Genomic DNA, 12422 nt, shown 5'->3' on the forward strand with positions numbered 1-12422 from the left:
CTCCTTTCCTCACCCGGCCAAAAAGGCAGCTATCCACTTGGACAACCTCAGTTCCCTATCCTGCTCCAGGGAGCAGGAGGCCAGGCTTTCTAGCATCAAGTCGTGAGGGAGCTTGTCCCACGTCCCGGTGCCCTGCCCGAGGCCAGCAGGGACCAGGCAAGCTCCYGGGGCAGCTTGCAGCCGCCTCACCTGCACCGCGGCGGTGGCCAGGGCTGCACCCCYGTGGCCACGCTGAACGCTTTCGCTGTGCTGTAATGGCTCAGGGGAGAGTCCAGCAGTAGTGGGGTCTCCTAACAGGTTTGATCCATAGCAGAGAGGAGGCGTAGGTCCCCAGGGCCAGGGAGGGGCTGGCCAGCAGCCCTCTGGCCGTGCGAGGAGCAGGGCTGGGGTGCAAGCCAGCGTGACCCGCCAGACCTCAGCTGCGGCAGACAGAGCCGGGACTCTGCGGCCAGGGAGCAACGCCAGGCGCAGGGGCTGCGAGCGGGGCAAAGGGGAATGCCCCACAAGCGCTGCAGCCCACGGTCCGAGCACGGCATCCTGGAGCAGGTGGGTTGCATCCCCTCCACGTGCACAGGGCGCTGGGGCGTCCCGCAGCAGYGGCCGAGGGCATGGCGTTGCAGCCCTGCACCCAGCCATCAAAACCAAAACTGGTATCTGGGTCCCTCCCACAGCAGGTCACACCTCTGCTCCCAGGTGGGAGCTGGTATCTCCTGAAATCCCACCTGGGCTGTGCTGTAAGGAAGGGGCTCCCTGCTTCTCTCTGCCCRCCGCTCGCTTGCGGCGCTGAGAGCAGCCGGCCACGTTTCATCAGCCCCCGGCAGCGTTTCATCAGCCCGCACCGACGGCGGAGGGAGCCGGCGCTGAGCCACACCAGCTGCGCCGGTCCTCGGGGACAACGCTCCCGAGGAAATCCCCACCACCTCCAGGCTCAGCCGCACGGCTGCAGCTGGAGCCCCAGCACAGCGCAGACACCCGGAGGACGGCGGGGCCCAGGGGCAGCACCGGCAGCACCGGGACGCATCGAGGAAGGGAGAGCAGGGCACAAAGGAGGGCAGCAGTAGCGRTCCAGGGGAACAACCCCCAAGCCTCGTTCCTCCTCAGTTGCTCAGAGATGGTTTTAGCTCCGCCAGACCAGCACCACCCCTCTGGAACCAGCACAGGAGCCTGCTCCAAGGCTAACGAACCCACAGCCCTCCAGCACCTGCTGCSCCTGCGCCTCTCCCTGGCCAGCATGTCGTTTGCTCAGCAAAGCCCCCTTGTACTTTTCCCACTATTCACTCTGTTTAGAGAGGTAGAGGTCACCTTTAGTGGTCAGGTGCAACTCCAAAGCTGCCAACAGCAGAAGAGACTTACACCCCACGTCCAGCACAACGCCGTCAAAGGAGACACCAGCTTCGCTGAGGGCCTCGCAGATATACTCGCCCGAGTCCTCTGCCCGCACCGCCTGGAGCTGCAGGAYGCTGCGCTGCATGCCGCCGGGGGACACCGCCAGCTCTTGCTCACCTGCCCGCAGGGAGACACCCCACATGAGTGCCCACGTTCTGGGGTGCCTCCRGTGAGGCCAGGACCTCACAACCCCCCAGGGCCAGGAGCAGCAGTCCCCCAGCCCAGCCTCACCTTTGTACCAGACGATCCGGGGTGGGGGGACTCCTGAAACCCAGCACTCCAGGACCACATCTTCTCCAGCCAGGGCCTTCACCGCGGGTGTCGCTGCCAGGATGGCAGGAGGCTCTGTGCCCGTGGGGGAGAGCAGAMAGTCCTTCAGGTTATTGCCTGCTAGGAGGGAGCCTGGATCTCGGGGAGAAATRAGGAGTGCTAGCAGAGGGGGGAGCCGATACCGATGTACTCCAGAGCCACAGCTCGCTCGTCCCAACCCAGCGGGCTGCTGGCACGGCAGCTATAGCTCCCCGCGTCCGCCGGGACTGCGACTGTGATGTGCAGRGTACCCTGCRCATCGACAAAAACCCTGGGTGAAACAGAAAGAGAGGGAGAAGTGAGCCCTATGAAAATGGAGCTGACGAAAAAAATGTGTTGAAATAAAACAGCAAGCTTAAAGCTATCTTTCACCCAGGAAAAGTTTACTGGGAATTTGATAGATCCAGTTTTGCACCAAAATCCAAATGTGTCAGCCACTGCAGGAGAGAAGACTGCTTTAAACCAGGGAAAAAGCATTGAGGATTGGGGAGTGGGGGTTTCATATCCAGAGGGGGAAGAGAAAAGCCCTCCCCAGAGTCTAGTTAAGCACTTACAGCCTCACRCGGAGCAGGGAGGTAAGAAGCCAAAAGCAGAAGTTAAGGCAAAGCACAAATAGCATTCTGAGGCTCGAGTCCACATTGAGCTTATAAGAGCTCCTTCCCACCTCAGATCACCCTTGGTGGGGACAGTGACATGGGTAAGGAAGGATGGCTTAAAGTTAAACATATGAAATTAAGATTGACAGCACGCCAACCATCTCAGGCACATGGGCTRGGGATATTCCAACGCTTCCATCTCTCCACAGCCGGGAGCCACAGCAAACCCTTCTCCACTGACCTGTGCATCTCTCTGATGAGACCACAGGACACAACAAGATTAAAGAGGACAAACATGACTCCATAAGACATTCCTACAAGACTCTCCTCCGAGAGCTTCCTGTCCATCCATTCCCCTCTGCCACAACCTGCATCCCCCTCCCTACACCAGGAAACAAGATATTCCTCCAGGAACCACGGGATGCCAGCTGCTGGGTGTTCAAGCCTGGCACTGGAGCAGGCTCTGCTGATTACCTCTCGTCCTCCTCCAGGGTCCTGCCCCAATGCTTCCAGATAGTCCGCGGTGGGGGGTGGCCTCCTGTTGTGCAGTTCAGCTTCAGCTCTTCACCCTTGGTGAACCGCTGGGGGCTCGAGTCCACCTTCACCCATGGCRCCTCTGCCCAGGGAGGAGCAGAAGAGCTCAGGCCCCAAGGTGCGACCCATTCAGCTCCCTCTCCTCCTTCCCACAGGAGACTAGCATGGACCCAAATCAGAGCAGGGTGAAACTCTCTCATCTTGTGCTCCTGAGAGGACCTGGGGCTGCAAATCCCCTTGCACAACTAAACTCCAGCCACAAAGCACTGCCTACGCCACAACCTTGCTGCCAAAAACAAGAGCCAAGCCATGGTCCCACATGGAGGACAGCCTACCGTGGACGAAGAGCCAGATGGAGACACCGGCAGCACCGTGAGCATTGTGCGCGATACATTCATACTGGCCCCCATCCYCCGGCTGCACATTGCTGATTTCCAGTGAGTGGTTCTGCAGAAGCCTCGATCTGCCGTCCTCCAGCTGCACTGCCTTCCCATTCAAGCTCCAGGTCAGATTGTACAGGCCATCACCCAGAACAGCACAGGACAACACTACATCCTGGCCAGGCAGAGCTGTGATGTTCCTAGGGGCTTTGAGACGTGGTGGTGGTTCTGCAAATGCAACAAGCCAAGGGGAAATCAAGAGCGCAGCTCTATGACAAGCCCAYCCCCACCTCTAGACCCAGAGATCTCCAAGCACCAAAGCACCAAGCATTCACCAGATCCCACCCAGCACGAGAAGTACTGACCTGCTACAGAGACGAAGGTGCGAGCCCGTGTTGCCCCAATCTTGCTTGTGGCTGTGCACTCATAAAATCCTTCATCGCTCTTGGAGACTGTGGGAATTAGCCAGCTGCTGTTCCCCAAACCTCTACAGGAGAATGAAACCACATGGTAATCCCCATCCCTGGGGTCACTGGGGCTGTCATGCCACCACCCCACTTCCAATCCTTGGGGTTTAAAACAAAATAATCATCATCCCTCCGCACTCAGGCYGATGGGCATTCCTCTACCAATGGAATTACACAGGCAAATCCTTCATAATTTTTCTCTGCTGCCTAGAGACTCTCTCAACTTTCAAGCACACAACCAACCCCAMCTTGTACTTCTTGCCCCATGGTGGCATATAACCGTGCTCCTAGCTAGCACAGCTCTGGGGCTGCTGCTCCTTGCACAGATCCAGCACGGAGCCAACAGCGCCAAACTAGACTCACCTGAAGATCCCACCTTCACCAAGCTTCTTCCCACCCCGGCTGAGCTGCAGGCGGAAAGGGATTTCGCTCTGTGCGGAGCAGGAGATCAGCTGAGGCTCACGATTGTAAGCCTGGATTTTGCTGGAGATGTTCACCTTGGGTAGACCTGGAAGTAGTTGGACATGCATATAGATAACATTCCTCAGGAGTTCATCAAGGGTTGCACTGGGAGACCAGATAAAAACATCCAGTGAGAAATAAGACCAGACCCAGTGCTGGAAAGATCTCCCATCTTTCCAAGCTCTGGCTCCAACTCAATGCCTTTTGAGGAGCCAGAGCAAAGCCAGGGTCAGGGCTGACCACTCACCAGGGACCACGCTAGTGTAGGTGACCCCAGACAGACGGTGCAAGGGGTATCCCTGGGCATCTTCACCCTTCACCTTCAGCAGAAAATCCCCTGGGGGTGCACGGAGCTGTGAGCCCACCCAGAGCTGCCCGGAGGAGGCGTTGAGGACAGGCCGCATGGGGACCGAGAGGAGTGAGTGGCCCGAGCCATTGATGAGCTCAATCTCCTGCAAGTGTCCAGGCGGCTTCAGGCCAGTGCAGTTCACTCCCACAGAGATGGGAAGGCCTGGAGAGAGGGAGGAAAAACCAGCAACGCGCTTGGCTGCAAGCCGCTCAGACGCAGCCCCCGCGCGTCTGGGCGACACCAGCCTTACCCTGCACCGGCCGCTCGCCAGGCTCGCTGGGGTCAAAGTCAGGCTGGGTTGAGAAGCCAGCTTGAAAGTTAACATTGCTGACACCTGTGATCCTCACTGAATGGCGGCCACTGCTCCGGGTCTGCAAGCAAAGTASGACACGCTTGCAGAGGTGGGAGAAGGAGGAAAGGTGACACCACCCACCCTGCACACCAGAGACAGGAGGGCAGCAAGGGGAAAGGTGGCAGTCAGCCCCTTCCAGACCACTTGTGCCTTCTTCTGTGGGACCAGTGGTGAAAAAAAGGGAAAGCCTACACCTGCAGGAAGAGACAGTTGGGGRACAGTGTCCGTGGGTGCCAGGACAAAGCCAAGTGCTTGCTAGCGAGGTATTTGGAAAGCCCAAAGAAAGGGGGAAAGGCACCCCACAGGCTTAGTCTCATTGCCTATCCTGGCCAGAGAGGCACAATGTGCCAGCCTACCTTGACCAACCACATCCCTGGCTCACGGGGCTCCRTGGCCACCACCTTGGCCGAGTTTGGGATGCTGAGGAGTTCCATCAGGTCTTGGCCTTCCTCAAGGACCTTTCCTGCAATGGCAAGCAAACCTCTAGGATAAGCAACCTGGATCCCTTCCTCAGGTCCTGCCTGTCATCAGCCAGGAGTCCCTGGTCATCAAGGCTTTTGTCTGCAGCTCAGAGATGCAAAGCGCAAAGAGAGGGACAGCGGAGGAAACCCTCCTAAAATGAGAGGCAAGACTAACTTGGAGGAGAGGGAAGGGGAGGGGAGCAGACACGCTTCAGTGCCTAACGAGGGCTTTGCAGCTCATTGCTTGTTATTGAAGTTTCCAGACCAGGGTTTGGCAGTTCCCTTGTCTGCAGCTGTGGTTTGTTCTGACCTCTGGGATCCTTTGAGCTCTTCCCAGGAAGCATTTCTCACTCTCCAGACAGCAAAGCATCACCCCTGCTTGCTCCCCTCTCTTCAGCACCTACCTGCAGGATCCCGGATCTCAATCTCTGGAGCAGGGCCACTCAGGGAGATGGTGACCTTCTTCAGGCTGGAGTCGAAGGGCACAGGCCAAGTATGCTCCCCGCCAACYTCATGGTCTGTGGACAGCAGGTGGACTTTGGAGGCCTGGATGGCCTCTTCCACCCACTTGAGCACCTGGGGGCACACGAGAGAGATTAACCCAGGATCCCCCTGCCATTGGGCACTACCATCTCAAAAAAATCATTTCAGTTGCAGGCTGTATTGCACAGGGGCAGAATCTCAGGGCAAGACTCCGACATTGCTGCAAGACTCCCAAAGCCCCAGGACAGCTCACCAGCCCACTGTGAGCAGCCAGGGATCCTGCCCAGATGTCACCAAACCACTCTCAGTGCCACAACAAGCATCACTGTTCTGCTTGTCAGGTGGTGACACAAGGCTGTGCACAAGGAACAACTCAATCGTGCAATGAATTGACACGTCCCACCACTCTCTGCAGCTTTTGCCTGCTGAACTGGAGCCTAAGAAAATGCATCCAGTTATTGAGACACAAGGGCCAAACCTTTGGCTGGGGTAAACAACTTGTGAGGACCAGGGTCCAGCCCCAAACCACTGTGAAGGCATCATATCTGGTGGGTGTCACCACAGGATAGAGCAGGGGTGGAAGGGCAGGAGATGACAGCCCGGACCAAGCCTGCCTCACTGCAAGTGRAGACAGGCGCATGCGCTTCCCAATGAAAAAGGAATTGAATAATTTGGCATAATTGTTATTGCCAGATGGCTCCTGCTCAGTCACTGGGAGATACGTTATTACCCTCTAGCTCACCCCGGGGGAATACAAACCATTAAAACACGCAACCGCCAGAGGCTGGAAAGGGGCGGGAGGCTGGCAGAGCTCACCAGGGACTCTGCTCAGAGCGGCTGCTCAGTAATGAGAAGAAAAGCACTTTGCTCTTCCCTGAGCCCTCCAAACACTTCACAAGCACCAGTCAAGATTTTCAAGGACAGAAACCAGCAGGGAAGCTCCTTTCCCTGCATTCAGAGCACCAGCTCCATTCCCAGAGGAACCAAGACCAAAGCAAGGTCTTCAGTATTCACAGCCTTTTGTCCCCAGGGTGGACACCTCCCTTTCACAGAGGGGAAAGCCACAGGGCAGACAAGTCAGTTCGTATCAAAGATCACACAAGCAGCCTGGCAGTCAAGAAGATGCTCCAGAGCAACCAATCTTCCCCGACCCTTGCTTCAGTTTCAGACCAGAGCAGGAGTTTAGAGGTTCCCAAAGCAATCTGCAGGTCCCTTGGACATGAGGATTAACCCCAGGAAGACACATGAGTAGCCAGGCTGGGTCAGAACACAGGTTCCTCAGATATTCTGTCTCCAGAAGTGGAGAATATATTATGCTCAAGGATGTTAGAAACAGCATAAGCTCAAGCAATCCTTCTCCTGCGTGCCTGGTGCTCCCAGCCTGCATCTGAGCCRTGTAGCTGCATCTCCAAGCTGCTCTGAGCCCTTTCCCAGCCTTGAGCCTGCTTCTGGGCCACTATCCCTCCCCATGAGCCCAGCTGCAAGATGCCTGCTGCCACCCAAGCCAGTGGGGACACTTGTCCGTCCTTCACCCATCTGCTCCACTCACCTCCTTCACCTGCTGCTTGTCCAGGTGGAAGATCTGCCCAGAGCTGGTGGCCGCAATCCGCTCGTACACTTTGTACCCAGGGTGGCTCCTGTCCCCGCAGTCCCCCGTCAGCACAAACACCACCTACCAGAGGGACGGCTCCCACAGTGCCACGTACAGCCATAGAGATTTGTTCACCCCAGAGAGCCAGATGGACCCAGCACCCACCATCATGGGGAGCAGGGTGGCACTTCTAACAGTACCCGCTGGCTCTGGATATTGCCCAGCCAGGAGGATGCTAAGTACCCTTCGTGCAGCTACAAGATCAACACAGGCTGGCTTTTACATGAGTGCTGGGGCTGGCCCCACCAGCCAGGGAGAGAGCCTGCCCTGGGAGCAGCGCTGGGGGGCTCACCTGGGACTGCTTGCGCTGCAGGAGCTGCAGCAGCTCCTCCTGCTGCTCATAGTCCTTGGCCCGGGCATCCGAGAAGACGTAGATGAAGGACCCAGGGTGCGAGACCTCCACAGCCAACCTGATGGCCCCAACACTCATCTCTGGGCAGTCTCCTCCGCCCTGCAGCAGACAGCACTTGGTGGGGGWCACAGGCCAGGCAGGGCCCAAAACCAAGGCTCCGCCGCACTCAGCCCTCGCCTGCCTGTGCCCACACCCTGGGGGGATCCTGCCCCGCAGCTGCTCGTGTGGAGGAGCTGCAGAGGTTCGCTGGAGTCAGCCTGAGCGCAGCCGGGCAGGGCGACCACGCCACAGGGGCGCTCAGGATYGCAGCGGAGCCTTTCCTCCCTCCAAGCCGATGGCTTGTTGAACCACGCATTAGGACTTGCGGCACCAGTAGCTTCCCACAGCCACCTTCAGCAGACACGTTCGTGCCCATCACCRTAACCTGGCTGCCCCAGGCAGCGGGCTGCAAGTTCGGAGATGAGAGCGAGGAGCAGTTCCCATCTCCACCGGGCTTTGCACCCTCAAGGGCTGTGAAATGATTTGCAGTCGTGGCTTTACACCTCCGGCTCTTGGAGCCAGCACACAAATGCAACCCGCTAAAACGTGGCCGCGTCTGAAGGGAAACAGGATGGGGGCTTTAACAGCGAACGGGAGGCAGGGCAGGAGCAGAGACAAGTGCAACATGATTAAATCCCCCAAGAGCATTTCTGCTGGCAGGGYGCAGTGCACAGCAGCATCTTTCAAAACCAATTTTTAAACAGCGATTTGAGAGGAGGTTTGTGGCTCCGTGGAGGGTATGTACAAACTGTTCCTAGGGAAAACACTTGCGTTTTGGGAGAAGAATGACAAAACGAGATGGTTCTTCCTCGCCGCAGGGACAGTGCCTCCAGCACGGCGCAGTGCTGGGCCGATTACCCGCCCTGCTCTGCTCCTGCCCCAGCGCTGCTGGCCACCAGCAAGCCCAGCTCAGCCCAGATGGCTGCAAGATGCCAGACTCAGAGCAGAGGAGAAACTGCTCCTCTGCGATGCCCCAGGACCAATTCCTCATCAGGCTTCCTTAGCGCGTGGATTGCCGGGGCTGGGCTTTCCATCACCAGCAAAGGGCCAAGTAATCGGCCACCCCAAGGCCCCGCTGTGGGCTGAAGTAACGTACCTGGACGTAGAGCTCCTGGAGGCGCTGCTGGAAGAGCCGGGGGTCCGTGGTGAGGGTCGCCGGGCCCACCTCTGCAAGCACACGGCACCGCCGCGTCAGCCCCCTCCGCCTCGGGAGCCACGCACCTTCCCTGCCCCAAAACGCCCTTTCCAGCTTTCTTCCAAAAAGTTCCTTCTGTCGCTTGACTTCAGGATTGAGCTGGCACAGCCYGCGATAACACGGCTGTTTGCTGCTTTCCTAACCTGGCCGTGCGCCTTGGTGCCACCAGAGGCACCTCGCTCGGGACCTTGCAGTGCCCCAGCGCCTCAACGCCCTCAGCCTCCGAGCTCGGCGGCCACTTGGGGTTTGGCTTTGCCACGTGTCATCCGGCACAGCTACAGACAGGGACGCTCGGGCACCCTCGGCTACCCAAGTCGCAGCTTGCTTAGGATTGCTGCGGGGTCCCCGAGGAATTAGCAAGCGTCTGCCCCGGCCRAAACGCTCTTGCAGGACTAAAGACTCGGTGCGCCGGTCTTCCAAAAAGCCACATTTCACACCCTGGTAGGCAAGACCCACGCGAATGCAAGGGCTGGAAAGCAATGCCCCAGGACCAGATCCCAAAGGGAAAACRCCTGCGTAACCTCCGCGCAGGACCCCCACAGCCTCCCCCACCTCCGTGCTCCCCTCCGCGCTGCTGGGCTGGGAGCAGCTCTGTCCCACATGCACTGCGAGGGCAGCTGCATTTGAGGGTGCTGGAAGGGGGTTTGGACACAGATGGGGCTAATTGGCAGGTTAATCAAGCTTCCCCCCCCCCCCCCCCCCARAAAAAAAAATGCATTAGTCCTGGCTTTGGCAAGACTCAAGGTTAAGTATCTGCCCCGAGCTCGGCACTGAGCCTGWGCCCAATTAGGTGGGGAATTAAGCCCAGCTCTGTGCCCAGGCCCGCAGCTCCCCCCGGCTCAGGGAAGAGCCTCTCCGCAGGACAACTGCCGAAACGGGAGGCGTCCGCCCTTCTCCCCATCCCGCGGGCGCCCTCTCCTATCCACGGGACGCTCCCCGCCGCTGGCTGCCTCCGCGCTCCGGCTCCAGCGGTTTTTTCATTCAAACTCAGTGTTTCAGGGGAGGGGGGGATAAAAAATAACAAAAAGTGAGCCCCCTTCCYGTCTCCTTGTCCAGGATCCAGGCTTTTTGGGGGGAGCAGCAGCTGTTTACGGATGTGCACAAAAAAACCCAAGGCAAAGCATAGGACGGAGAGAAAGCGTGCCAGCRTTGCAGCAGGTTTACCGAGGCTTTTTGGCAAGTGGGGCTTTTAGCAAGGCACGCCGCGAGCCTGCCCGGAAAAGCCCGGCTCGCGGGGAAGGGCTGCGGCGCCGAGCCTGCAGCCGGGCTCACCTGGGTCGTGGAAGGGCACCAGCGCGTAGTCGCGGAYGGGCTTCGCGCCGCCGAGCGTCCGCTGCAGGATGCGCGAGGCGCCGTCGATCACCTGCACCAGGTCGTCGTACATGGAGCCGGTGACGTCGAACACGAAGGCCAAGGTGACCCCCGGCGCGGTGGCGGCAGCGAGGCCGGGGGCCAGGAGCAGCCAGAGCCCCGCCACGGCCCCCGCGCGGAGCGGCGCCCCACGCCTCGCCATGGGGCGCCCAGGGAGTGCTCGGGGCGATGATCCCCGCCGATGCCGACCCGCGACCGCCGCGCGGGGGAAGGAAAGGGCTGTCGGGGCCGGCGGTGGCGGGGAGGTGGGTGGGAAGCTGGAAGCGGATGCGATTGCCTGGCCCCCGTCCCAGCCCGGCGCCCCTCCTCTGCGCCGCTCGCGCAAAAAGCAGCTGCGCTGGGGGGGGGGGACGGTGGGGGAGCCGACCCGGCCGCCCTGCCGGGGGGTCCCCGGGAGCGAGCAACGGGGCGCAGCGAGGCTCCCGAGCGCCCGCTCGGCGGAGGCGGGCGGCAAGCGGCAGCACAAAGCGCCGAGTAAATAAATAAACGGCCGAGCCCGGAGCTGGGAGCCGCAGGGCCCTGGCCGGGGGCGCCGCGGCAGGGCCGGCCAAGGGCGCGCAGCTGAGCGGGGGGCGCGGCGGGGGCCGTCCTGGCTCCCCTGAAAGGCGGCGTTTGAGCCAGTGCATCTGCTCCGGGCGAGCGAGCCGCCGGCTCTTGCACAATTCCCGCGGAGCCGGCGGCAGGTGATGGCGGGGGCGGCCGCAGCCTCCCTAACCCCCCGCACGGATCCTGCCTCGGCAGGAGGAAACCCCAGCAGGGTCTGCCCACGCCCACCAGTGCTCCCAGTCCCGCAGCACCTGTGCTAGCTGGGCTTTTAACCCCGTCCTGCCCAGGGGGCGGGGCGGGGGGGGGGACTCCCAGCCCCAGCCGGCAGGGCGAAGCCAGCCCCATCCTCCGGGAAACCACCCCCCAAACCTGCATTTCGGACCCCCACGTCCGTCCCCGCTGGCTCCCCCCCGCCCCCCCCCCGGCGCGGGGACGAGCGCGCCGGTGCCCCCCGCGGCGCCTCCGCGCAAAACCTCCCCTGCAAACACAGCCGCCTTGTTCCGACCCTTCGCGCGTCTCCCCCGCGCTCCCGAAAATAATTAGTCGCCCTCGTTAGGAGAGCAAACAAACGAGGCCGAGCTGGCGCCGAGGCCGGGGGGCGCACGCCTCCGGCAGGCTCGCCGGCGCAGAGCGGCGAACGCGATCCCACGGCGCGTCCCGAGCCCGGCTCGCGGCCCCCCGGTCCCCTCGCTAGCCCCTGCCAAATTGCTCAGCGAGACGCGGGGAGGGGGCTGCCGGCGGGGACGGAGCCGGGGGCCGGGGGAGGGGGGCCCGGTTCGCACGCCCCGGACCCCGGCGGGTGCCGGCGTTCCCCGGCTCGGCTTTGCGACGCATCACAGACCACAGGGGCTTCATTACTGTCATTAAGCTTTTATTTCCACTGTCACAGAGTTCCTGGGGCAGTTTTACGTATTATTTTATTTATTTATTTATTAAAACGGTTATGTTTGCTCGGTTTGCTCTTGAATTCGTCTCAGGACGAGGCAGCAGGACATGCAAGCCGGGACGCCGCTGCACGCCCCGAGCCGGCGCTCCCTTCCTCTTGGCCTCTCCAAAGCAACCCCGGAGGAGGGGCACCGGATCCCCCCACCCCCAAGTCAAAAGCCCCGAGACCCCAAGCACGCCGCAACACCAGCCCCGCTCCAAGCGCGCCTTGGACCGCGACTCCCATGTTTCTCAAGCCGCCGCGTGTGGCTGCAGCCCAGGCAGGGGACGCAGGCCGGACGCCCCGGTGAGGGACCCCGTCCCGCAGCCGACCCGGCCGGGATGGCACACGGAGGGGCTGCAAAACCCCAGCACATTGCAGGAAGATTTCACCCGAATCCTTCCTCTCCGGGAGGAACCGTCACAAAAGCCAGAGCTCCCGGCAAAGGTTGTAACGCAGCCGCAGGCAGCACGCAAACAGCAAAATGAAAATAAAGGAAAGCACAGGTACTGCATTTTATCGGGGCAACACCGACAGGGACGAGCGACAGCTCGTGGCRGGACA

The 12422-nt window shown here is 60.5% G+C and overlaps 1 protein-coding gene across 1 annotated transcript in view; it reads right to left on the minus strand.

Moving 5' to 3' along the window:
- HMCN2 (hemicentin 2) overlaps positions 1–10529 on the minus strand; it is a 52799-nt gene extending 42270 nt beyond the window's left edge. The window contains exons 1-15 of the mRNA XM_085325241.1: positions 10289–10529; positions 8918–8988; positions 7723–7881; positions 7329–7451; positions 5701–5872; positions 5192–5298; positions 4734–4854; positions 4382–4645; positions 4036–4180; positions 3571–3692; positions 3161–3433; positions 2766–2907; positions 1839–1966; positions 1618–1731; positions 1354–1503 (exon numbers count right to left, since the gene is read on the minus strand). Of these exons, the coding sequence (XP_085181367.1) occupies positions 1354–1503; positions 1618–1731; positions 1839–1966; positions 2766–2907; positions 3161–3433; positions 3571–3692; positions 4036–4180; positions 4382–4645; positions 4734–4854; positions 5192–5298; positions 5701–5872; positions 7329–7451; positions 7723–7881; positions 8918–8988; positions 10289–10529 (2332 nt within the window). The remainder of the gene's footprint in view (positions 1–1353; positions 1504–1617; positions 1732–1838; positions 1967–2765; positions 2908–3160; positions 3434–3570; positions 3693–4035; positions 4181–4381; positions 4646–4733; positions 4855–5191; positions 5299–5700; positions 5873–7328; positions 7452–7722; positions 7882–8917; positions 8989–10288) is intronic.
- Positions 10530–12422: the final 1893 nt, after the last annotated feature.

This window comes from Rhea americana, unplaced genomic scaffold (assembly GCF_003343005.1).
Source record: "Rhea americana isolate MKP2758 unplaced genomic scaffold, rheAme1 scaffold_97, whole genome shotgun sequence".
NCBI lineage: Eukaryota > Metazoa > Chordata > Aves > Rheiformes > Rheidae > Rhea > Rhea americana.